This window comes from Scyliorhinus canicula, chromosome 18, assembly GCF_902713615.1.
Source record: "Scyliorhinus canicula chromosome 18, sScyCan1.1, whole genome shotgun sequence".
Taxonomy (NCBI): Eukaryota; Metazoa; Chordata; class Chondrichthyes; order Carcharhiniformes; family Scyliorhinidae; genus Scyliorhinus; species Scyliorhinus canicula.
Window position 1 is genome coordinate 120,718,404 of NC_052163.1, and position 27,053 is coordinate 120,745,456.

The 27,053-nt window shown below is 48.7% G+C and overlaps 1 protein-coding gene across 2 annotated transcripts; it reads left to right on the plus strand.

Annotated features, from left to right (window-relative positions):
* Positions 1-1,008: 1,008 nt before the first annotated feature.
* Positions 1,009-11,122, plus strand: LOC119953375 (sphingosine 1-phosphate receptor 3-like). 2 transcript variants are annotated; one of them, XM_038777570.1, is made up of 2 exons: positions 1,009-1,227; positions 8,219-11,122. In XM_038777570.1, exon 2 carries the CDS (start codon positions 8,405-8,407, stop codon positions 9,524-9,526), a length of 1,122 nt encoding a protein of 373 aa, XP_038633498.1. In that variant the 5' UTR covers positions 1,009-1,227; positions 8,219-8,404; the 3' UTR covers positions 9,527-11,122. The 2 variants fall into 2 exon arrangements, with proteins under 2 accessions (XP_038633498.1, XP_038633499.1); XM_038777571.1 differs by having other exon boundaries at positions 1,026-1,240.
* The last annotated feature ends 15,931 nt before the right edge of the window (positions 11,123-27,053 follow it).

Sequence of the window (27,053 nt, forward strand, 5' to 3'; positions counted from 1 at the left end):
CGATAAGGTTTGTGAGGCATGACCTACCCTTCACAAAACCATGCTGACTATCCCTAATCATATTATTCCTATCTAGATGATTATAAATCGTATCTTTTATAATCCTCTCCAAGACTTTACCCACCACAGACGTTAGGCTCACCGGCCTATAGTTACCGGGGTTATCTCTACTCCCCTTCTTGAACAAAGGGACCACATTTGCTATCCTCCAGTCCTCTGGCACTATTCCTGTAGCCAATGATGACCTAAAAATCAAAGCCAAAGGCTCAGCAATCTCTTCCCTGGCTTCCCAGAGAATCCTAGGATAAATCCCATCCGGCCCCGGGGACTTATCTATTTTCACCTTGTCCAGAATTGCCAACACGTCTTCCCTACGCACCTCAATGCCATCTATTCTAATAGCCTGGGTCTCAGCATTCTCCTCCACAATATTATCTTTTTCTTGAGTGAATACTGACGAAAAGTATTCATTTAGTATCTCGCTTATCTCCTCAGCCTCCACACACAACTTCCCACCACTGTCCTTGACTGGCCCTACTCTTACCCTAGTCATTCTTTTATTCCTGACATACCTATAGAAAGCTTTTGGGTTTTCCTTGATCCTACCTGCCAAAGACTTCTCATGTCCCCTCCTTGCTCGTCTCAGCTCTCTCTTTAGATCCTTCCTCGCTTCCTTGTAACTATCAAGTGCCCCAACTGAAACTTCACGCCTCATCTTCACATAGGCCACATATTTTATTGGATAAAATGAATTGGGTACTCTAAATTTAAAAAATATATTTTTTCAGCAGGAGAGGGGAGAAACATTGAAACGGGAGAAGGATACGAGCTGAATATTACTCTGGGAGAAAGTCACTTCTTTGGACGGGAGTCAATAAGTGAAGGATTTGGTCACAGTGATTGGACAGTAGGTTGGTGAGTGGAGCTGGGGGGGGGTTTTACAGGATTGAGAGCAGCTTTAGGACCCGCCCCCTCCAGACAAAATAAGAGAGGCTGGTCGCCCAGTCTGGGGGGGAAATGCTCAGATCAAGAGAGGGGTGTGCCATGTTCGGCAGAGACCAGAACACAACCAGCTCAAGCACTGTGAATTCACAACTTGGCTTCACTGGGACATCGATGTGAAAGGCGAGCTCTCTGGCTGCAAACTGAACTCTGGGGGTGTGTTTGCCCTGACAGTGAATCTAAACTGTGAAGGACCAGACTTGGAAGGAACTGCCTGTCGCTCCTGTAAGTATCGAAGGTGTGTGAATTGTTTCTCAGCGTTAGTTAGCCCCTGGCATCCTGAGATTCATTCTCTGCTTGTCGGAGTGGATTTCACTCACATTTTACTGCCTAACAAACACACGGGGTTTCTGGAAATCGGACCCAAACTTACGGTGCCTGCATGCATGGTTTAGTCTGTGTGCACTTGGTAGAATCATTCTGGTCTGTTGCAAGGGTTAATGTTAAAGAAATTGAGTGAGGGACTGACACAGGGAGCACAGTAAGGGACAGAGAGAGAAATAGACATGTTGAAAAAGAGCAGCCAGAACAAGCCATGAAGTAACCCACAAGGAGATGAGAGTGAGGGAGAAGGTAAGGAGAGAGGGATTGAAACAACAGCATTCGGAGAGGGAGCCCTGAGTCTGGGAGAGGGTCCAGCTCCTACCCAATTCCCATTTGTAGCCAGGAACAGCTTTGTGGGATGCAGGAAGGGGAGAGAGAGAGTTCCCCAGCGCCAGCAGCAGAGTTCCCTTCCCCTGTGAAGCGGTTCAAACTCTTGCCACGACTTTTGTGGCTTTCAGATGCTGATTAAATCATGTTGTAGGCTATTAACCAGCCCGCAAGTTAACAGCAGAGTGTGTGTCAGTTAAGCTGGAGAAAGCAGTCAAATCCGCCTTTTGCAAATGAGGTTTGTTCATTTCCCCCTCTTCTTTTTTCTTTAACCCCAATGGGAGTTCCCCCCCCCCCCCCCCCCCCCCGATAAACTGCGTAAATTCTCCCTCTGGTGTGTCAGGAATTCCTGCCTCACGTTCTCCCTCTTCCCAGAATGTGCTGCTGCTCCCACACCTCAGACTGGGTGCAGCCTCTGGAGGGTCGCATTGCAGACACTGACTCCAACCCCTTCACACCAGTCACCTTCGGATGGAAGTGACAATTTAAAGCAACAGCGTTGCTGGATTGGTTACCCTCAGTCCCTCCCCCCCCCCCCCCCCCCTGTAAAGTCCTTGGGTGGGATTCTCCCCCCCCCCCCCCCCCCCCACTGCACCTCCTTTCGTGGGTGGGATCCTCGGTCCTGGCAGCCGGCCAATGGGGTTTCCCATTGTGGGCACCCCCGCGTCGGGAAATCCGCGGGCGTGAGTGCGAAGCAGAGGATCCCGCCGACGGAGAATCGAGCCCGTAGAGTTTACAGCACGGAAAGAGGCCGTTCGGCCCATCGTGTCCAGGACGGCCATCAAGCACCTATCCTAATCCCATTTTCCAACACGCGACCTGTAGCCTTGCACGCTGCAAGTGCTCATCTAAATACTTCTTACATGTTGTGAGCGTTCCCGCCTTTCCCACCCTTTCAGGCAGCGAGTTCCTGATTCCCCCAACCCCCCTTCAGGGTGAAAAAGCTCCTGCCCCGGACCTTAAATCTATGCCCCTGGTTACTGACTCCCTATGTCCTTTATAATTGTAGTCACTGTTGCAATGTAGGCAATAGAAAAACATCCAATTGCAATATAGAATCATAGGGGCTGTTTAGCACAGGGCTTTGAAAGCAGACCAAACATGCCAGCAGCACTGTTCGATTCCCATAACAGCCTCCCTGAACAGGTGCCGGAATGTGGCAACTAGGGGCTTTTCACAGTAACTTCATTTGAAGCCTACTTGTGACAATAAGCGATTTTCATTTCATTTCATTTTTCATTTCATAGAATGGTTTCCGCGCAGGAGGAGACCATTTGGCCCATCGACCCTATACTGGCCCTCTGATAGAGCAAATCACCTGGGTGATAGGCCCTTGCCTTCTCACTGTGACCTCCGCACGTTATTCCTGGTCAGATAACGATCCAATTCCCTCTGGAAATCCTTGGTTGAATCTGCCTCCACCAATGTATCAGGCAGCACATGCTAGATCCCAACCGCTAACGTTCTTCCTCCGACCACCGTTCTGTCTCTTGAGCGTCACCTTAAATCCGTGCCCCCTGGTTCTCTATCGCTTTCCATCAATGGGAGCAGTCTCTCCGTTTCTACCCTGGACAGACACCCTCATGATTTTGAGAACTTTTATCAGATTTCCTCTCAACGTTCTTTTCAAGGAAAAAAATCCCAACTTTGTCCACTCCATCTAAGTAGCAGATATCCCTCTCATCCCTGGACAATTCCCATGAACCTTTTCCACATCCTCTGTAAAGTCTTCATAATCCTTCCTAAAGTGTGGTGCCCACAACTGGACATAACGCTCCAATTGAAGTTGAACCAGCTTTTAATACGCGTTTAACATAACGCCCATGCTTTTGGACTTCTGCGCTTTCCACTAACCTGTCTATGTCCTTTCAAAGTTCTACACCAGCCGTCTCATGGTTCACAGCGCTTCCAAGGTGCGTATCATCCACAAGTTTTGAAGTTGTACCCTGTACCCCAGGACCACGGTCATTAGTGGATAGAAGGAAGAGCGGGAGACCTAACACTGATCCCTGGGGAACTCTATGAATCTACCTCCAGCCAGAAAAGCAACCATCAGCCTGCATTCGTGGTCTCCTGTCAATCAGCCAATATTGTGTCCATATTGATACTGGCCCCTGTATTCCACAAACTTTAATTTCCCGCAAGTTGACAGTGCAACCCTTAATCAAATGCCTTTTGGAAGTCCAAATACACCACATCAACAGCGTTACACTCATCAACCCTCTCTGTTACCTCATCAAACAAACTTAAGTCAGTTAGTTTGAACATAATTTGCCCTTAACAAATCCATGCTGTTCTTTATTAATTCACCTGCATTTTCCCAAGTGACTGTACATTTAGCCCTGAATTATCGTTTCTAGAAGCTTCCCAACCACCAAAGGTAAATTGACGGGCCTGTGGTTGCTGGGTTTATCTTTACATCCTTTTCTGATCAAGGGGGTAACCTTTCCAGCCCTCTGAAAATCTGAGGAAGATTAAAACATGAAGGCCAGTGCCTCTGGATTTGTCACTCTCACTTCCCTCAGTATCCATCCTTGGATGCATTTCATCTGTTCCTGGTCTCTTATCCACCTTTGAGTGCAGACAGCCTTTTTAATTCCTCGCTCCTCTCCTATTTTTCCTGAACACCTTGTATCCAGGGATAGTTAATGCCCTGTCCTGCCCTTCTTTGAGCCAGGTCTCCATAACAGTCACAACATCAACTGGATATCCATGCCTCTAACTCGCCTACCTTATGTACCACACTCCGAACATTAACATACATGCACAGTAAACCTAATTTCTATTTTATTACTTCCCCCTTACTCTGAACCCACCCAATAACTTACTTTTTGCTACTTGGTTGCTATCGGTCACTACCGACATTCTGTGAGTCTTGTGATTCCAATTTAGTATTAGACCCCAATTCCCAAGTTAATTTAACCCCCCCCCCCCCCCCCACAAAGAGCACCAGGAAATCAACCCCCTAATATAGTAAGAAGTCTTACAACACCAGGTTAAAGTCCAACAGGTTTGTTTCAAACACTAGCTTTCGGAGCACTGCTCCTTCCTCAGGTGAATGATTCCTCAGATTCACCTGAGGAAGGAGCAGTGCTCCGAAAGCTAGTGTTTGAAACAAACCTGTTGGACTTTAACCTGGTGTTGTAAGACTTCTTACTGTGCTCACCCCAGTCCAACGCCAGCATCTCCACAGCATCCCTAATATAGTGGCTGTATTATTAATTAGGTGTGCACATTTGTATCACATCTTGATTGATTTAATTAAACATTGGCCAAATCGGCAGAGTTAAGCAACCTAATGAGTCTCTGGTAAATCTTTAGTACTATGAAAGCAAAATGCTACAGATGCCCGGAAAATTGAAATGGAACCAGAAACGCTACAAATACTCAGCAGCTCTGGCAGTACCTGTGCGGAGCCGAACAGCACTAGCATTTCAGGTCAATGACCTTTCATGAGAATTGGGTAAAGTTAGAAATGTAATAGGTTTTGACTAGTGAAAGTGGGGAGGGTGGTTGGGGGGGGGGGGGATGTAAAAAGAACAAAAAGGAAACTCTGTGGCAGGGTGGAGAGCAGGAGGGTTTAAATGATGTTTCCTTTTTGCTGTTTTTTCTCTCACTATTTCCTTTACTATGATTTTGGATGTTCATATTCCGGATGCTGCCATTCACACCTCCTCTGGATGCATCCTTTCTTAAAAGCAAATGCTGAAAATCTGAACCAGGAACAGAAAATGCTGGAAAGGCTCAGCATGTCAGGTAGCATCTGTGGAAAGAAGGAGACAGAGTCAACATTTTGAGTCCAACGTCTGAAGGTTGAGCTGCGCGGACTCGAAAAGCGAACCCTGTTTCCTCCCTCCACAGATTCTGCAAGACTTTCTGAATGCTGGCAGCAATTTTCCAGTTTTTATTTCTGTTCAGTCATCATCGGGTGGCTGTGTGAAAGCCTCTTCAACGTTACACATGTAGGGCAGCACGGTGGCCTAGTGGTTAGCACAACTGCCTCACGGCGCTGAGGTCCCAGGTTCGATCCCGGCTCTGGGTCACTGTCCGTGTGGAGTTTGCACATTCTCCCCGTGTCTGCGTGGGTTTCGCCCCCACAACCCAAAAATGTGCAGAGTAGGTGGATTGGCCACGCTAAATTGCCCCTATATGGAAAAAATAATTGGGTAATCTAAATTTATAAAAAAAAGAAAAAAAAACATTACACATGTGAGGGCAGCACGGTGGCGCAGTGGGTTAGCCCTGCTGCCTCACGGCGCCGAGTTCCCAGGTTCGATCCCGGCTCTGGGTCACTGTCCGTGTGGAGTTTGTACATTCTCCCCGTGTTTGCGTGGGTTTCACCCCCACAACCCAAAGATGTGCAGGCTAGGTGGATTGGCCATGCTAAATTGCCCCTTAATTGGAAAAAATTAATTGGGTACTCTAAATTTATATTTTAAAAAGTACACATGTGTCACTGGCAGTTTAGGTGGCATGCCAGTTAAGCTATGTTGGGGGTTCTGAAACATTGCACATGAGCACTGGTGGTTTGTGTTATGCCAGTTGAACTACATTAGGTGTTATGAAGTTTTACGCTGGTGTGAAGTCACATTGCTTCCAGTGACATGAACTGCACAGCAGAGAAAACCAATTAAATCCTTTCAGTATTTTAGAATTTTACAGGATTGCTTAACTGCACCTGGACGCCAATGTTATCATATTGACTGAAGATTAACTTGGCCGAGAGCATTATTTAATGCCTGCCTTAAGTGCAGTAATTTGTTTGCAAAGTGCATATCTTGACTTGTCGAAAGGTATAATTTGGGAAATTATCAGTGTTGGAAAGCAGCTGTCGAACATCAGTTGAGACAAAAACAAGTCTGAAATAAAATTGGAGGATGTGGAAAATATTCAGCAGGCCGGTGTCCGCCATAAAGGGTCGCAGGGTTACCGCTTCAAATGTAGCCCTTTGACCTGAGCTTGGTTCTGACAAGGAATCTATACCTGCAGGAAAAAAACCATCTTTACTCTTTCCAGAAGCTCTGCATTACCGGCAATGGTGTTCCAAAATGCTCTTGCGGGTGACAGGCAAATGATTGAAATGATGTCCGCTGAACAGAGCAATCCTTCAGTTCTTCTTCCCTGCGGTACTTGGCTCAGTGTACAAGCCTGGGGCGTCTGAAAGACTCAACTTTGGATGAGTTCAGGTCCTTTGGTTAAGGTGTTAAAGCCCCCCCCCCCCATGACCATGTGTCCTGTTGATGGACATAAAAGACTCCATGGCACCATTTTGAAGATTCGCATGGGAGGTCTCCCTGTAGTTACGGCCAATATTTACCCCTCAACCATCACTGAGAAATAGATTATCTGGCCAGTGTCACATTGCTATTGGGTGGCATGGTAGAACAGAGGTTAGCACTGTTGCTTCACAGCGCCAGGGTCCCGGGTTCAATTCCCTGCTCGGGTCACTGTCTGTGGGGAGTCTGCACGTTCTCCCCGTGTCTGCGTGCGTTCCCTCCGGGTGCTCCGGTTTTCTCCCACACGTCCTAAAAGACGTGCTGTTAGGTGAATTGGACATTCTGAATTCTCCCTCAGTGTACCCGAACAGGCGGCGGAATGTGGTGACTAGGGGATTTTCACAGTAACTTCATTGCAGTGTTAATGTAAGCCTACTCGTGATAGTAATAAAGATTGTTATTTGTCGGAGCCTGTTGTGTGCAATTGTACTTCCCATTAAAAGGCTTTTATTGGCTGGAAAGAGCTTTAGACCGTGCTAAAGTTTTAGAAGGCGCCATATAAATGCAAGTGTTTATGAACAGATGTGCACTTTGTATCCGTTTAATGTTTTCCGTGGATTTGCACATCACTAAGCTACATGCTCAAAAGGTTGCACGTGGGATATTATAGGTTGTACGGCTGTGAAGATAAGTATGTTGAGAGTCTGGTGCCGTTGTGTGTACATTTAGCTGTTATTCTTTATCGAGCAAGCAATCTGTTGGCGGGGGAGTAGCGGACTGCGTGCTAAGTAGTATCACCAACTCCAATGGATTATCTTCACAAGTTAACAATTGATCGCTTGAACATTTTTGTTGTGAGATTCGGTGAGATGTTGAAACAATTATATTCATTTTATTTGCCTTGAAAACTTTTGTTTGTTATTGATTAACTATTTGGAGATGGGGTGGGTGGGAAGTGCTGCATTGTTGCGGGGGTGGGGGGGGGGGGGGGGGGGGGGTTGCTGTTGGGCTTTGCGGGTCATCTGAAACTTCCAGGAACCTGACCCACCAGATGTGGAAACCCTGGGCTGGGATTGGGTGGTGTTTAGTTCCTGCAGGAGTCCAGCCATGGCCACTGCCTGCTCCCTCAGTGGGTCTGGAGGTGGTCACTAATTTCTCCCTGTGGGAATCGGGGTCAGACTTTGGGATCCATATTAATAATAATAATATTTCGTACCATTTGGCCCTTTTCAACTTGTATTTCCCAGCAGCCTATTTCACCTTTTTGTTTCTGATCCCTGAAATTTTGAACTTCTGACATTGCAGAAATCTAAGATTGTCTAAATACCATTTTAAATATTCTCCCTCAGGTCAGAGGTGCCCGTCGAAGGCTGCAACTGAAACTCTGTTGGATTGCCAGCCCGTCATGCCCAGACTGTAACAGTGGACTGGACCAGATGTGTTGACGGCGCCCTCTGCAGTTTGAAATGCTTCAGTACACAGTGTAGACACAAAGGACGTGTCGCTGGGGCACCCCTACAAACACAGTGGGAGGAATGGCTTTGTCCACTGGTTATCAGGACAATGAGATCATCATCAGGCATTATAACTACACAGGACGGTTACAAAACAGGACAGTGGGTGTTCCAAACAACGCCAAGGTTGTAATACTCCTACTGGCTTGTATATTAATAGTCATTGAGAATGTGATGGTCCTTGTGGCCATTTGGAAAAACAAGAAGTTTCACACGCGGATGTACTACCTAATCGGGAACCTTGCCCTTTCCGATCTCTTGGCTGGTGTGGCCTACGTATTTAACATCCTTATGTCCGGTTCTCGTACTCTGACCTTGACACCAACCCAATGGTTCATCAGAGAGGGCAGTATGTTTGTGGCCTTGTGTGCGTCAACCTTCAGCTTATTGGCTATCGCCATCGAAAGGCACATGACCATGGTGAAAATGAGACCATACGACGCCAAGAAACAGTACAGGCTCTTCTTGCTTTTGGGCGCCTGCTGGATGATCTCCATTCTCCTGGGAGTCTTGCCTCAAATTGGATGGAGCTGCATTGACGAGCTCCAGTCATGTTCCACGATGCTGCCGCTCTTCGCCAAAAGCTACGTCGCCTTTTGCATCACCATCCTAACCATCATCTTGTTTTCCGTCGTGATCCTGTACATCCGCATCTACCGTCTCGTCAGCACCAGCAGCCGCAAGGTCGAAGCCCGGAAGAACGCCAAGAGCAGCCAGTCGGAGAGGGCCATGGCTCTCCTGCGCACGGTCATGATCGTCCTGGGGGTCTTCATAGCCTGCTGGTCACCGCTCTTTATCTTCCTGATGCTCGATGTAGCTTGCAGTCACAAGCAATGCAAGAGCCTCTACAAGGCGGACTGGTGCGTTGCCCTGGCCGTGCTGAACTCAGCCCTGAACCCCATCATTTACACCTTGTCCAGCAGGGAGATGCGAGGGGCCTTTTTGAAGTTGCTCTGTGGTTGTCTGGTGGGCTCGAACGTGGCCAGGAGCCTGCCGATAGCACCCACAGTAGATAACAGTAGGAGCAAGTCCAGTGGGAGCAACTTCAACAAACCTAAGGAGGAGGTTGACTCCCCAACAATGCTCATTTCAGCCTGTCTGGTTAAGTCAAGTGACTTTTCACTGGAGAAAGGAAAATCTTGAACTTCCTTGTTGTGTTTCACAGAATTATCAAAGGAAAGCAACATTACTTGTATCAGGATTGTGAACTGGTGATGATCGATATCAGTGTTACTGTTTTGATATATAAAGAAGTAGCATTACCTTGTACAACACATCACACCAATGTTGATCAATTTCACTAGATAAATATGCAACTATAGCAGGTTTATCCAGCCCAGAGTTCACCACATCTCTAATACAGAGTCCTGATCACCTGTTTACTATAGAGTCATAGGGTTTTGCAACGAAGAAAGAGGCCCTTTGGCCAATCATGCCGGCAGTGCCTATCAATCCCCTAATTGCATTTCCAGCACTTGGTCTGGAGCTTTGTATGCTGTGACGTTTCAAATGCTCGTCGAAATGCTTCTTAAATGTTGAGGGTTCCCACCTCTGCCACCCTTTCAGCCAGCGAGTTCCAGATTCCCACCACCTTCTGGATGAAAAAGCTTTTCCTCCAATCCAATTAACACTGCAATGAAGTTACTGTGAAAATTCCCTAGTCGCCAGTCTGGCGCCTGTTCGGGGACACAGAGGTAGAACTCAGAATGTCCAAATTACCTAATATGGTTCATGAGGTTGATCACCAGCCATAAAAGCAATTTGAAGTTTGCCTGATTGCTCCTCGTGTGTCCTCAGATGAGGGATCGACCATTTCGGACTAAGCTGGGGAAACATTTCTCCACCAAAAGATTTATGAATCTTTGGAATTCTCTGCCCTGCAGAGCTGTGGATGGTCAATCGAGTATATTCAAAATAGATGGATAGACTTTTGGACACTACTGGAATTAAAGGGTTTGGGGATATTTGGAAAGGTGGAGTTGAGGTAGGGATCAGCCATAATCCGGTTGAATGGTGAGTCAATTTGAGGGGCCAAATGGCTAAGGTGTTTTCTTATTTATTATGCTTTTGGGTTTGTCCAACTGGGTAACACTGACAAGCCAGCTTTTATTGCCCACCCCTAGTTACCCTAAGGGAACAAAGAATCACCGGTTGGGATTTGAGTCATCGATGGGCTCGACCGGGTGGGAATGGTGAATGACTGTTCCTGTCGGACATTGTCAAGCAAAGTGTGTTCTTATGATAATCTGGCATTTTTCATTTTTTTCATAGCCCTTCTCTGGTGCACATCTGCAAATTTATTCCCAGTTTACCATTTTGAGATTTGAGTAAATCACTGGGGAGGTTTTGTTGAAGTTAACAATAAAAATTAGGGGCAGCACGGCGCAGTGGGTTAGCCCTGCTGCCTCACGGCTCCGAAGTCCCAGGTTCGATCCCGGCTCTGGGTCACTGTCCGTGTGGAGTTTGCACATTCTCCCCGTGTTTGCGTAGGTTTCGCCCCCACAACCCAAAGATGTGCAGGGTACATGGATTGAACATGCTAAATTGCCCCTTAATTGGAAAAAAAAATGAATTGAGTACACTAAAATTTAAAAAAAACAATAACAATTAGTGCAAGAGAGAAAATTGGAAGGGCAGCACGGTGGTGCAATGGTTAACACTGCTGCCTCACAGTGCCGAGGACCCAGTTTCTGTCCTGGCCCTGGGTCACTGTCCGTGTGGAGTTTGCATATTCTCCCCATGTTTGCGTGGTTTTCACCCCCACAACCCAAAGATGTGCAGGCTAGGTGGATTGAACACGCTAAATTGCCCCTTAATTGGAAAAAATGAATTGGGTACGCTGAATTTTTTTTTAAAAAGAGAGAATTGGATGATTGGATTGGATTTGTTTATTGTCACGTGTACCGAGGTACAGTGAAAAGTATTTTTCTGCGAGCAGCTCAACAGATCATTAAGTACATGGGAAGAAAATGGAATAAAAGAAAATACATAATAGGGCAACACAAGATATACAATGTAACTACATAAGCACTGGCATTGGATGAAGCATACAGGGTGTAGTGTTAATGAGGTCAGTCCATAAGAGGGTCTTTTAGGAGTCTAGTGACAGTGGGGAAGAAGCTGTTTTTGAGTCTGTTCGTGCGTGTTCTCAGACTTCTGTATCTCCTGCCCGATGGAAGAAGTTGGAAGAGTGAGTAAGCCGGGTGGAGGGGATCCTTGATTATGCTGCCCGCTTTCCCCCGGCAGCGGGAGATGTAGATGGAGTCAATGGATGGGAGGCAGGTTTGTGTGATGGACTGGGCGGTGTTCACGACTCTCTGAAGTTCCTTACTGTCCTGGGCTGAGCAGTTGCCATACCAGGCTGTGACGCAGCCAGATAGGATGTTTTCCATGGTGCATCTGCAAAAGTTGGTAAGGATGAGGCAAAGTTTTGAAAGTTTAGGTGAGAGCGTTAAATGGGCTGCTGGTGAAATTCTGCTTCAGTCCTCACACTTTGTGCTACCCCATTTCTTGGCATTCCTCGCTTGACAGTCTTGTGTTTCGCTCCGGAACGCCCTCTCTCTCTTGTTCGTGTCCCTCCTTGCCTTTAAAATGGGCTCAAAACCTACCTCTTTGACATTGGCCAGCTCTCCTAAACATAGATCTCTCCTAAACCCTCTGCTGCTCAGGCTAGCTCTCCCTTATATCCTCCACCCATCTGTCTCTCTTTACTCAATTCTCTGCAGTTTGGATACTCGAACACAGGAGACAAATGAGCTTGCGGAATACCATCACATCTGAGGTCCCATCGTCATTGAAGAGCCTGTCACAGGCTGACTTCTGGTCTAAAAACAATTACCTAACGGCAGACTTGTGAGCTCGAGATCTGATAGCCGAACTACAGAAGACCAATGTAAATGTTTATATGTGTAATCCATCAACGAGCCTGGATTATTGTGCACTATTTATTAAATATTGTGATTATATATTTTAGTTGAGCCATGAAGAAATGAACCTTTCATGCTTTCATCAGCAAATGTACATTTTGAATTGTATATATGTTCTTTAAAAATCCATAGTGAATAGCTGGTAATCTGTATCGTGAAAGTGGCCGTATTAAATGGACAGCCCATGTACTGTATGTGCAGGTATTACTGTATGTCGATGAACACGGGAGAAGAAAAGCACTTTGATTAATAAAATATGGCCTGCAATCAGAATATGTACTTTTCAGGGTTTTTGTTGCTGGTATAGTTGGAAGGTAACTGCAGATGAAGACGAGTGTTTAGCCTAATTTTATTCATCTGCCCTGAAGTAATAAGCCGTTGTTGCCACAACACCCCATCCAACAGCCTCTGGAATTATTTCAGTGTGAATCTGTCAGAGTAATAGCTGAATTCCAAGGGTTAAACTGGAAGGATTTGAGATTTCTCAAATTCGGAAGCAAGCCCACTCATCACTGAGTGCAGCAGGTCGCAGAGTGGAAGTTTGGGAATTTGGCGAGTAAGGGAATTTGGTGTTCTGAGGGAAGCGGGAAGTCAGTAAGCGATTGGTTGGTGAGTATTTGGATCATTATCTTTCAAAACATGGGTGATTTAGCAGTAATGTTAAGGTTTTATTAGCAGTCGTAAGGTTTACCAGCAGTAATAAAACTCATTGAGAGTAATATGGTTTATTAATTATAATCTAATTAAGGAAATAATTTAATTAAAATATAATGAGCAGGGCAGATAATGTGCTGGGACTGCAGAGTGTGGGAGTTCCTGGACACCAATGGGATCTGGAGCAAATACGCCTGTAGTGTCAGCAGCTTGAGGGACTTCAGCTCTGAGTCTTTAAGCTGGAGGCTGAGCTGCGATGCAGCAGGTACGGGCAAGCTACATGGACACTATGCTCCAGGAGACAGTCACATACCGAAGTGTACAGTGGTGAGAGACAGGATAGTGTAACTGCAAGTGAGGCAGGTGAGGGGATCGAGAAGGTGGAAGTGGATGAGGCTCAACCCTTTTAATTGTCCAACAGGTTCAAGGTTCCTGCACCTTGTGGGATGAAAGCAGAGGCTGCAGGATGGATGGGCAAACTGACCATGGCACTATGGTAAGGGAGACATTCAAGGGGGTAGTTGGGGGTAGTATCGTCACGGGGATTGACACAGTTCTCTGCAGCCAAGAGCAGGAGCCAGTGCCAGTGCTGCCAGCCCGGTGCCAGGTTTTGGAACATAGAACATACAGTGCAGAAGGAGGCCATTCAGCCCATCGAGTCTGCACCGACCCACTTAAGCCCTCACTTCCGCCCTATCCCCATAATCCAATAACCCCTCCTAACCTTTTTTTTGGTCACTAAGGGCAATTTAGCATTGCTAATCGACCTAACCTGTACATCTTTGGACTGTGGGAGGAAACCGGAGCACCCGGAGGAAACCCACGCACACACGGGGAGAACGTGCAGACTCCACACAGACAGTGGCCCAGCCGGGAATCGTGGCCAACCAGGTGGAGGTAGAGGATGGGCAGGGTTGAATAAAGACAGACAGACCGGGAGGGTGGGGGGAGACAGCTAAACCTGAGTAAAGAAAGGTGAACCGCTGGGGGGGGAGAGGGGTGGGAGGGAGTGGGGGAGGGGTGGGGGGGAGGGGGGGAGAGAGAGGGAAGAGATAGGGAACAAGAGAGGAGAACCAGGGAGGTGGGGGAGGCAGGGAAATGAGAGCCGGAAGGAAGGCGCGGGATACAAAAACGAGCATGGCATCTCCAGGAGCAGGGAACGAGGAGAATAAAGATGGAAGACGGGAGGAACAGCAGAAGTGGAGGCGAACGCGAGACGGCAGCGAGATCCGTTCAGGAGAAGCAAGCAACAACAACACCAAACACAGCCGAGTATCACCCACTGTAATTATCTCTCCGGCTCCCGAATGTATATTTGCCTCCCCAATCCCCACCCACCCCCTTCTCCCCACCCCCCCTTCCCCCCTCCCCCCCACCCCCGCAAATAGTCACCTACTTATGTGTTGTAAATAATTTTGCCAGGTGTACAGAGTTGCTGCTGTTGAGCTGGTGCACAATACCCTACCAGTTATTCTATTTTATTTTTTATTGTATTTTTTTTTACTATGTACTATCTTCTTTTCTTTGGTATGTTTGGGTGTGCCCTTCTCGTCTATATATGTGTATATATGTGTGTTTCTTATCCTGTGTACATAACGGTAAATACACCTTGTTCAAAAACCCAATAAAAAATATTTATAAAAATTGATTTGCTGTGATTCTTCCCAGTGTCAAATAGCCTGCTCAGTGTATAACCCCCACAAGACCCAGGGGGTGACACAGTTGATCTCCCTGTGGGGCTTGTGGAATATGAGTTCCCCCACTGAGGCGCGGAGGCCGAGCAGCCGGGGCTTGTGAATCTGATGCTTAAAAGCCGGCCTGGATTGGGACTGGCAAGATCAGGGGCGGGATTCTCCCAGCCCTGGGTCGGTCCGGACAATCCCCGCGAACGGGCCATGCCGCCCTGATGCTGGCACGCGATTCTCCGCAGAGCTGAGAATCAACACCATTGGCGCCGGCGTGGTTGCAGGCTGCTCTACGCGGCCGGCCCGCCGATTATCCAGCCCGGATGAACCGAGCGGCAGTAAGAGCCGAGTCCCGCCGGCGCCGTTCTAACCTGCTCTGGGTCGGCGGGAGCTCGGCGTCTGAGGCTCGGGTGGCGGCCTGGGGGGGGTGGGGGGGGGGGGGGGGGTGCGGGGGGGGGGGGGGGGGGTCCGGGTCTCCGATATGGCCTGGCTGCGATCGGGGCCCACCAATTGGCGGGCCATACTCTGTGGCCGGGGGCCTCCTTTCCTACGCGCCGGCCCCTGTAGTCATGCGCCATGTTACGTCGGGGCCGCACGTTGAAGGAGGCCACTGTGCATGCGTGCGTTGGCACCGGTGCCCCTGTGCATGTCCTTGTTGGCACCGGCACAACTGCGCATGCGCGGATCCCGCGGCACACAGTTTGCATCGGGATCTGCAGCTGGAGTGGCGCAAACCGCTCCAGCGCCCCCTGTAGGGGTCAGAATTAGTTGTGGGAGCGGCCTGTTCACGCCGTCGTAAAATGCGGCGGCATTTACGACGGCGTGGACACTCTGCCGCGGGATTGGAGAATCCCGCCCCAGTTGTCCCAGCTGGGAATTATACTGTGTTACGGCCTTTACTTCTGCTTTCCAAATAAACCTTTATTTAACGTTCTCGGGACTGCTGGAGATTTAATGCTGACCCTCACCGTGTTCCCTCACATGTTTACGATGTACAGAAGTGCAGCTGACAACTGGTGAAACATGTCCTGATGTGAGTTAACCCTTCCGGGGAGAATGGAAGGGAGAAAACTGAAAACACTCTGACTTTAAGCTGAATCAAGCACAAATGTGACAAGAGACAGAAAGGAAAGTGACGGAAATACGACAACTGTGACAACTATGGGTGGGATTCCAACGGCAATACAACATCTCCACTGCCTCCCCATTGGGGAAGGAGGGAGGCCAAAGAGGAGCCTGCGGAGGAATATTCTGAAGGTAAAGCGCGAGGTGGCAGAGCAGATGGAACAGAGCAGAATGTTCCCGAGGGCAGACATGCAGTGGCTGAGTAAGGGGCATCTTAAAAGATCTTAAAATGGATGGCCTGCATTTATATAGCACCTTTCAAAGTCAATGAAGCACTACTGAAGTGGAGGCAATCTTGTAACGTAGGAAAGATGGCGGATAGGTTTTTGTACAGCAACATCCCGCAAACATCAATGTGATAATGACCAGGTAATCTGTTCTATCTGCTTTTGGCCGAAGGATAGAGATTGGCCAGGATACCATGATTGAAGTAATGCCAAGCGGTCTTTTGCACCCAGCTGAGAGAGCCTCATATCGGAATGTGCAGATGCCGGCGTTGGACTAGGGTGAGCACAGTAAGAAGTCTTACAACACCAGGTTAACCAAATTCGAAACAAAACCTGTTGGACTTTAACCTGGTGTTGTAAGACTTCTTACTGTGCTCTAATCTGAAGAAATGGCATCGCCGATAGCTCAGCACCCTCCCTCAGAGCTGTGCCTGAGCTTCAACCTAAATCTGGTGCTCCAATCTCCAGAGTGGGGCTTGGACAACAACCTTTCTGATTCAGAAACAAAGGCGTTACCTGCACCACAGCCAACGTTGAACTGAGTTGTATACATGTGACATGAATCCAGTGGTTAGTCATTTCTGTTCAGCCGTTTTATCCAAACCCAATAGACAGAAGGATTCTTAATAGATTAAAAATTTTAATTTTTAAAAATTAAATTGAACAGTATCCATTTTTTTTCCAATTAAGGGGCACTACAGCGTGGCCAATACACCTACACAGCACATCTTTTTGGGTTGTGGGGGTGAGACCCACGCAGACACGGGGAGAATGTGTAAACTCCACACGGACAGTGACCCGGGACCGGGATCGAACCCGGGTCTTCAGCGCCGTGAGGCAGCAGCGCTACAGATTCCTAACAGATTTAGCTCTGGCAATGAGCATCTTGTAACACAGTCTATCCCAGATGCAACCCTATGTTTTGATGGAACCATCAATTCACGAGACACGTGCTTTCAGATATGAACAGTGGTTTTAATCTACTTACTTCAGAGCCAGCCTGTTACCCGTTGAACTCTCGATGAACTCAGGCTGGCTCTGGACACGGTTATTTATACAGCAGTCTAGGGGGAGGAGTCGTGAGCGGAGCCAAGGGTGGAGCCCTGTACAAACTCCTGAGCATTCTCAGAGCTACTCCCCCTAGTGGTCGGATAACGCTACTGCGCTTACAATAGTACAATAGTAAATACAGTGTGAATTACTGAGTGACATTCATCACATTCACCCCCTGCAAAAAAATCAAGTCCGGCGGGGGTGGTGGTCTACAAAGTAAGTCTGTCCTGCGGTCGAACTGTCTGCTGTGATCTGCGGAGCACTGAGGTTGCAGCCTCTTGCGATGGCTGGATGGGTGTTGTGTGCTGGGGTACAATGGCGGACTCCAGGGAGGGTTGTGTCCGAGCTTCATACTCGTCTGGTTCGACCGGGGACTGGGGGCGTGGGGGCTGTCCGGCGCACGGAACTGGTGGAGCGAGCTCGTGGGCTCGGGAGCGCGAGGGGGCGGCAGCATGGGGTGTAGGGTGAGGGGTCCCTCTGTGGGGGTAGAGGGGGCGCTGGATCCGGCGGGTGCCAGATCCCGGAGGGATACTGTGTCCTGGCGGCCGTCAGGGAACTCGACAAAGGCGGACTGGGGGTTGGAGAGGAGCAGGCGCACCTTCTCAACAAGGGGGTCGGTTTTGTGTGCCCTGACGTGTTTCCTCAGGAGTACTGGGCCCGGTGTCCTCAGCCATGCCGGAAGTGAGACCCCCGTGGTGTTGCCCCTGGAAAAAATGAAGAGCCTCTCGTGAGGGGTCTGATTGGTCACTATGCATAAGAGGGACCTAATAGCGTGGAGCGCGTCTGGGAGGACTTCCTGCCACTGGGAGACTTGGAGCTTTCTAGACCAGAGGGTCAGTAGGACGGTCTTCCAGACCGTCGCGTTCTCCCTCTCCACCTGCCCGTTCCCCCTGGGGTTGTAGCTGGTAGTCCTGCTCAAGGCAATGCCCTTGTCGAGCAGGTACTGACGCAGCTCGTCGCTCATGAAGGACAAACCCCGGTCGCTGTGTACGTAGCTGGGGAAACCAAACAGGGTGAAGACACTATGCAGGGCCCTAATGACTGTGTGGGAGGACATGTCGGGGCACGGGATAGCAAATGGGAAACGGGAGATCTCATCTATAACGTTTAGAAGTAAACGTTCTTGTTAGTTGAGGGGAGTGGCTCTTTGAAATCGATCGCAAGGCGTTGAAAGGGCCTAAGGCTTTGACCAGGTGGGCCCTGTCTGGTCTATAGAAGTGCGGTTTGCACTCCGCACAGATCGGGCAGTCCCTGGTGACCGCTTTTACCTCCTCGTTGGAGAAAGGCAGGTTTCGGGCTCTGATGTAGTGGGCGAGCCGGGTGACCCCCGGGTGACAGAGGTCATTGTGGATGACTTTCAGACGGTCAATCTGCATGCTGCCGCATGTCCCGCGGGATAGGGCATCCGTTGGCTCGTTGAGCTTCCCGGGTCGATACTTAATATCGTAATTATAGGTGGAGAGTTCGATCCTCCACCGTTGATTTGTACCTCTGCCATCGAATTTCGCAGATGCTTCGGGCGCGATTGGTCCAGAGTGACTGCGCTGAGTTGCGGGTAGTCGGCGGCTCGATCAGCTGTGCTGGAGTGGCCCCGTGATGACTGCCCTCTGAGTTCATAGTCGTACTCTTCTGATGAGTTGTCCGAGCATGGAGATGCAGGTCGGGCCCGTGGATCGCACGTGGCGGGCGACGAGGAAGATGGCGTCCAAGATGGCGGCCCCCATGAGTCGCACGTGGCCGGCCGCGTGGTGGGGGTTTTCCAAGATGGCGGCCCCCATGGATCGCATGTGGCTGGAGGGGGCGGAGTCGGGGCATAGGCCGCAGCTTTTCGGGCCCCACGGGCCTGTGAGTGTGGGGAGCGATTACTTCGTGCCGCTGGGGAGTTGGAAGCTGGGGCCCTTTTTGCGAGACACACTCTTGCGTAGTGGCCTTTCCGCCCGCAGCTGCTGCAGGTCGCGTTGCGGGCCGGGCAGTGCTGCCGCGGATGCTGATTCTGGCCACAGAAATGGCAGGATGGGGCAGCATAGTGGCTGGCTGGGGCAGCATAGTGGCTGGCTGGAGCAGCATAGTGGCTGAGCGGCCATGTGGCACAGGCCTGGGGGAGTCGCTGGTCGGGGGCCCATGATTGGGTCGCGGGGTCCGCGGGGAACGAGGTGAGGCTGCGGAAAGAGACCTCCATCGTGGTAGCAATTTCCGCAGTTGTTTCTAAGTCTTGGGCCCCCTTTTCCAGCAGTCTTTGGCGCACATAATTAGACCTGAGGCCCGCTACAAAAACGTCGCATACAGCAAGTTCTCTGTGTTCAGCCGTGGTAACCGCTTGATAGTTACAGTCATTTGATAAATTATTGAGCTCTCTTAGAAATTCGGCGAGTGATTCTGTAGGCCACTGGCGGCGAGTCGTGAACACATGGCATGCGTCAACTTCGTTAATGGGCCTTACATACATCTTATCGAGTATCGCTAGCGCTGCAGTATATGAACCGGCCGAGTTTAGTTGCGTAGAGATTCTGTGGCTCACCCTCACGTGCAGTAGAATTAACTTCTGTTCCTCTGTAGTTTCGGCTGAGCTCGCTTCTGCCAGGTAGGCGTTAAAGCACCGCAGCCAGTGGGAGAAGATTTATTTTGCCTCTGCATCCTGTGGGTCGAGTTCTAGGCGTCCAGGCTTGAGGGCTGATTCCATGATTGATCCTGACTGTTCTTAAGTAGATTAAATTGATGGAACCATCAATTCACGAGGCACGTGCTTTCAGATATGATTTTAATCATTTTAATCTACTTACTTCAGAGCCAGCCTGTTACCCGTTGAACTCTCAATGAACTCAGGCTGGCTCTGGACATGGTTATTTATACAGCAGTCTAGGGGGAGGAGTCATGGGCGGAGCCAAGGGTCGAGCCCTGTACAAACTCCTGAGCATTCCCAGAGCTACTCCGCCTAGTGGTCGGATAACGCTACTGCGCTTACAATAGTACAATAGTAACGACAGTGTGAATTACTGAGTGACATTCATCCAATGTTTATAAGTAAAAGTCATGTTTTTCCAGCTACAGTCACAAGATGGAAGTATAGTTTAAGAGTTATTAATTTGTAATCAGTGGTGCATAGAAGATTGTATTTGCAGATAATTAGTAGCTCAGAAATGAAAGTTGTTATCTCATGTAATTAAGTATTTCTATCTTTTAAAAAACAACTGTATTGATGTCAATCCCAATTCGTCGCAAAATGAATAAGTTAAAATATGACCAGGAACACTTGTACACCATGTATAATTGTCCATTCATATTATGACTGTGCACCCTTTTATCTCTGCGATCTCCTCTAGTCCTATAATTCACCCAATTTTCTGTTTACCTATGTGCTCACCAACCTCTTTGCCCCACCCTTCATAAACATGTCCTAATCACGCCAAGTCCCTTTACACTGTGTTCACTGACCTGCTTTAGCTCCTGATCAAGCAATGCCTTAATTTTAAAATTCTCATTCTTGTTTACAAGTCCCTCCATGACCTGACCTCTTCATCCAGCTTCACAGACCCCGAAGGTACCTGTGCACATATAATTCTGGTGTCTTAAGCATTACTGTACTGCCTTTCGTCCTTCCAGCCAATTCTTAATTCCCGCCTCTTTGGCCAAGCTTTTGACCAGCTACCTCAATAATGCCTTATGTAGTGTTAGGAAAACAAAGGTAATTTTAAGGGATTTATATTTGTATTGGTAAACATTAGAAATAAGGGGCGGAATTCTCCGACCCCCCGCAGGGTCGGGGAATCGCCTGGGGCCGGCGTAAATCCCGCCCCCGCCGTGGCCGGAATTCTCTGCCACCCGGGAATCGGCGGGAGCAGGAATCGCGCCCCGCCAATCGGCGGGCCCCCCGCAGCGATTCTACAGCCCGCGATGGGCCGAAGTCACGCCGCTGTCAGGCCAATCCCGCCGACGTGGTTTAAACAACCTCCGTGCCGGCGGGAGTGGCGGCGCGAGCGGGCCCCCGGGGTCCTGGGGGGGGGGGGGGGGCACGGGGCGATCGGACCCCAGGGGGTGCCCTCACGGTGGCCTGGCCCGTGATCGGGGCCCACCGATCGGCGGGCGGGCCAGTGCCGTGGGTGCACTCTTTTTCTTTCGCCGCCGCCACGGCCTCCACCATGGCGGAGTCGGAAGAGACCCCCTCCACCGCGCATGCGCCGGTGGTGACGTCAGTGGCCAGCCCCGATGCCGGGCGCCTTGGCGCCAAAGGCCATTGGCGCCAGTTTTGCCGCCAGTCGGCGGAGCGGGAGCCACTCCGGCGCAGGCCTAGCCACTAAAGGTGCGGAGTATTCCGCATCTTTGGGGAGGCCTGACGCCTGAGTGGTTGGCGCCACTCCGCTACGCTGGGACCCCCGCCCCGCCGGGTAGGGAAGAATTTCGCCCAAGGTGTCATTTTAAAAAAAAATTTTAGAGTACCCAATTCGTGTTTTACAATTAAGGGACAATTTAGCGCGGCCAATCCACCTACGCTGCACATCTTTGGGTTGTGGGGGTGAAACCCACGCAAACACGGGGAGAATGTGCAAACTCCACACGGACAGTGACCCAGAGCCGGGATTCGAACCTGGACCTCGGCGCCGTGAGGCAGCAGTGCTAACCACTGCGCCACCGTGCTCCCCTTAAGGTGTCATTTTAAGTGGTTTAATTGAATGCCTTTGTTGAAGGAAGGGTAAAACCTGTAAACCTATAGTTAGATTCATGCTGCACTAAGGTGTTTGAATGTGTGGGGTTGGTTAAGTTCCAACTATGATTCAATTGTGATTAGAGAGGGCTACGGTGTGAAGAGTAAATAGGAGTAGCCGTGGTTGCTAAGCAACTGGGGACCTTTTAATGTTGGAAGATTTTCTGTTTTTAGTTTAGCTGAATTTTTTGGAGGGCCGAAGGGCCTGTTCCTCTGCTGTATTGTTCTTTGTTCTTTGAATTTGTTGGCAGTTGGAGTCAGGACACTGGAGAGTGAACATCTCTCAAATCTGCGGAAGAAAGACTGGAGAGGGCAAAGGAGCTGGAAAGAGGCAGGATTCCCAAAGAACCAGATACAGTCCAGATAACCAGAGAATTGGGACATAGAAAATGTCTGAAGAAGACTGAGGTTAAGAGAACAGAGACCAAGGTATTGTAATTCAAGGGAAAAAATAAACAGTGTTCTGAGTTAGAGAAACATTTGCAGGAACCAGATTTAAAGTGGGAAATCAGACTGCAGCGGTAAACCAAAAGTTTGATGCCATCTTAATAGATGGGAATTGATAGTTAAAGCAATTGTGAACAGTTTCTACAACAATCAAGACAAAGAAATCCTAAAGGGGGAATAGTAAAACCTGGATACTGGATTTGTCGTTAAAAGTGGAGCGGAAGTTTTGGTTAAAAGAGTCTATAGAATTGCCTGGACTGGATTTCGGAACACAAACCACTAATGGAAAGCATTATTGTGAAAGAAGATGTTAAAGAGTATTTCTTAGGAGGGGAGCTTGGAAACGCGCATGTGACAATCAGCTGGGGCGATTCTGAGGAGCAAACTACAGACATTCTCTTGACGTTCAGGATGGAGAGTGTATTTGGCCACAGCCGTCTTCCGTGTTTAAAGGGACGTTGTATTACTGAGACCATTGTAGTTTAAGCTATAGTTTGTAATCCATCTTAATCTTAAAACCTGTATTTGTTATCATGTATTTGTTAAGTCAAGCGGGGAGTAAAGGAACACTGTAACGTAATCCAATCTTTTATTTTTAATAAATGTTTTTCTTGTTAAAACTAAATAGTAGTTCTGTGACTCTGTCCGGCCATTATTTAAGCCTGTGTTCCGTTCTGGGATCTTCCCATCCAGTTATAAAATCAACTAAGATCATAACAGTGACTTGCCATCTAATTTTGCTTTATAGCACTTCCTGTGAAGCGCTTTGGGACATTTTATTAAATTAAAGCTGCAATATAAATAAAAGTTGTTGTTGTTAATGAAAGTTGTGCTTTCAGTCATCTCAATCCTAATCTCTTCATTTTTCTCCTGAAACTGCTTGTTTTCCTGGCCTTTCTCAAACATTGCCACACCTTTTGGTCAACCCTTGTAATTGCTGCTTCTTTGGCCTGGCAAGTATCTTCCTCCTCTATTTGGACATCATTCTCAGTTAAAGTTAATCATGTAAGTACTTATTGTTGGTGTGACAGCCATAATTCAATGTAGCTCTCATCAATATATCAGGAGATTTTGGGTTCATAGGCCCACTCCCGAGACACAAGCCTGTAATCCAGACTGACCCATCAGTGCAGTATTGAGGGTGTGCGGTGCTGTCTTACAGAGGAAGTCACGGCCTTGTATTCTGGCGGGGATGGCATTGAACGATCCCGGAAAATAAATACTCACATTTATATGATGAATAAAATAAATACTTGCTTTTAATTTTTTTTAAACTTTAGAGTACATAATTATTTGTTTCCAAATAAGGGGCAATTTAGCATGGCCGATCCACCCAACCTGCTCATCTTTGGGTTGCGGGGGTGAAACCCACGCAGACACGGAGAGAATGTGCAAACTCCACACAGACAGTGACCCGGGGCCGGGATCGAACCCGGGTCCTCAGCACCGTAGGCAGCAGTGCTAACCACTGTGCCACCATGCCGCCCAATACTTGCTTTTCATGACCTCTGACTGCCTCAAAGTGTTTTACAGCTAGTGAAGTACTTTTCAAATGTAGTCATTGCTGTAATGCAGGAGACATGACAGCTTACAGGAAACTCCCAAACAGCAGTGTGATAATGGTCAGACAATCTCTTTTTGTGATGTTGGTGGAGGGATACAGATTGGTCAGGACCCACTCTCCTCTTTGTCTTCAAAATAGTTCCATAGGATATTTACATCCATCTGCACAGGCAGATAGGACCTTCAATTGCCCTTGAGAAAGTGGTGGGGAGCTGCCCCTTTGAACCAGTGCAGTCCATGTGGAGGGAGTTCTAGGTTTTTGACCCAGTGACAGTGAAGGAAACAGTGATCCATCTGCGAGTCAGGGCGGCCTGAGGCTTGGGGGGGGGGGGGGGGGGGGGGGCTAGGAGAGAGATATATGTGGCGGTGTTCCCATAGAATCAGCTGGCTGATTGAGGTAGGTACTGAGGACGTGAGCTCGGAAGACATACCTGAGGACAGCAACGTAATGCTCGGCTAGCACAATATATTGGAGGTTTTTGCAAAAGGAAAACACAAAACCGTTTTTCATTTTGCTGTTTATTGTCCGAGGCTTCCATGATTGATGCATTTTCCTCAGCTTCTGGCTCCACTCCAGCGCCACGTCTCTGATCTGCGGCCATCTGTTTCAATGAAGTCTTGTTCACACCTAAGTAACCCCGCAGAGCCTGCCAGCATGTTTGAGGCGCTCCGACTGGAAGGCATAGCGGACACCCGGAATTACGTTAGTATTTAATATTGCCGAAAGGATCAGAGCTATATTGCTGAAGCTTTTCACCTTACACGCATCAGGCCCAACACAAAAATGCCAAATTTCAAGCCATCCCAATTTATACTATAAAGGAAAGGGTGCTGGTAGGTTGGAATGTTGACAGCTGATTGGCTCAGGCACAGCCATAGAGAAATGTAGATAACTTGTTTGAAATTTGGCATTATTGCATTTGACCTGATGGGCTCAAGGTGAAACATTTCAACAACATGTCTCTTTGTTCAGCAATATCCAGGTGCTGTACCACCAAGCAACTATTTGTATTTAAGTTCAATCAGCATTGTTTTATCGTTGATAGCTCCTCAATAGATGTGCCCCTCTGAAAAGGGGTATTTGTTTGATGGCATTTGGACAGTGTTGTCTCAGTTCCTGTGCTTTAATTACACCAGATGACTTCAATCTCAAAGAGAGGTGGGAGGTCCAATCAGAAACAACATTGTAGGTCTTTATCTTTTGATTAACTGGGTGTCTGACTAGTGTGTCACTATTCATGAGAATTTCCAAATCAACATTAGCCTGGGGTTTTCTGATGGTCAGCAGGAAGAAGGGGAGCTCCCAATCGCAGGTCTAGCCCCTCCCAGGAGTCCTGTGGGCCTGTCTTGACTCAGGGTTTAGATTATCGAGTCCGCCTTACTGTGCTAATTCAGTTAGTAATTTAATTCAATTAGTCCAAAAATGAGCAGGTTAGTGGATTGACCATGATAAATTGCCCTTAGTGTCAAAAACAAAAGTTAGCTGGGGTGACAGGGTTACGGAGATAGGGTGGGCTTATGTAGGGTGCTCTAGAGGCCAGCATGGCGGCACAGTGGTTAGCACTGGGACATCATTTAGAAGTGAAGACCTGAACACTTTAAAGATTATATGAGTAATGTGTGTGTCGAAACAGACAAAATTGGGATAAAACAAAAAGGAAAACTGAGGACCCGGATTCGAATCCCAGCCCCGGGTCACTGTCCATGTGGTGTTTGCACATTCTCCCCGTGTCTGTGTCGGTTTCACACGGACAGTGACTGGAGCCGGGATCGAACCTGGGACCTCAGCGCCATGAAGCAGTAGTGCTAATCACTGCGCCACCCTGCTGCCCAGGACTTTTAAAAATTATATTAAAAGCACTACCTAAATATAAGTCATTGTTGATAGGTTATTGGTCAAAACCTTCCCGGGACACAGAAACAAGGCGAGGTCAAAGTGCTGCAGCTTCACTGAATGCCAGGCCAGGCTCGGTAGAGGATCCGCAGGCATCGTACACTATCTGGGGAGGGAAATGGTGCTCCAGACTGTGATTGAGGCATTGGGTAGGGGGTTGGGGGGAGGGGGATTTCCAGCCCGCGTTCACTGTCAGAGAGAACGACGCTGGTGGAAAATGCATCCGGAGAGAGCCAGGAAATACGAGCCTCCTTCTGCACTGTAGTGGTTCTATGATTCTATAGCTGAAGTTGCTCATCCCAGGAACCGTTCTTGTGAATCTTTTCTGCACTCTCTTCAATGCCTTTCCTAAAGTGCAGCATCCAGAGCTGGACACCTTCCCCGCCGGGGACGTCACGAAGTTCACGCCCACAAAAGGGGGCCGGGGAGCAATGTCAAGGATGGGCCCTCGTGGGAGCCCGAGGTGGTGGTGGTGGGGGGAGAGGGGGGGTTGCATTCCAGTTATGTGTGGTGGGGTTGCAGTGGGCAGTGAGGGGGACCTTGTAGGCACGGGGGGGGGGGGGGGGGGGGGGGGGGTGGAGACCAGACATTGTGGGGGAGGGTGGGGGAGTTAATGCCAGTGATATTTCTTTCTGAGGTGAAAGCTGAGGTGAACCCCCGGTGATTGTCTAAAAGAGCTCTAAAAGAACCTCTCAAAAGTGCTGAATAATTCGTGGCCAAGAAGGCTTCACTCCTGGAACAGATCTTCATTAGTTGGCAGTACCCGTCTGACAATCAGACCAGCTGCATATATTGGTTTCAATTCAGATTGGGCAGGGAAGGGCAGTATCCATTAACCAACCCCCCCCCCCCCCCCCCCCCCCCCCCCCGTTGTTTACATTGCATAGGCTTCAGGCAGAGGCTTCAGCTTCCCAAACTTCCAGGAGTCAGCGAGCTTGATGCCAGGAGCATTTGTACATGTCGCTTTTCACAACCTCCGGACATCCCAAAATGCTTTAAAGCCAATGAAAGAGTTTGGAAGTCTAGTCTCTGTTGCAGTGCAGGAAATGTGGGGGCCTATTTGTGCACAGCAAGCTCCCATAAGCAGCAATGCGATAGTGGCCAGATAATCAGTTGTTTTCAGCGATGTGGGCAAAAGGATAAATATTAGCCCCAAGATCCTGGTTTCTGAAATTTGTGGAATCTCTTACGTCCACCTGCGAGGGAAGATAGGGCCCCATCTGAAAGATGGTAACTCCCTCAGGAATGGAGCCCAATGTAACCATGCCAACACTGGGTGCCAGTTCTGGGATGTTGTTTTTTGGTCTCAGTATTTTTTGAATTTAAACTATGCCAATATAAATTCATTTCCACATCACAATCGGCAGTGCTCAACCGTGACCAATCACATTGCGCAG

Bases quoted from the DNA above. Each gene is read 5' to 3' on its own strand.
- LOC119953375 (XM_038777570.1), top strand. From the start codon at position 8,405: ATGGCTTTGTCCACTGGTTATCAGGACAATGAGATCATCATCAGGCAT.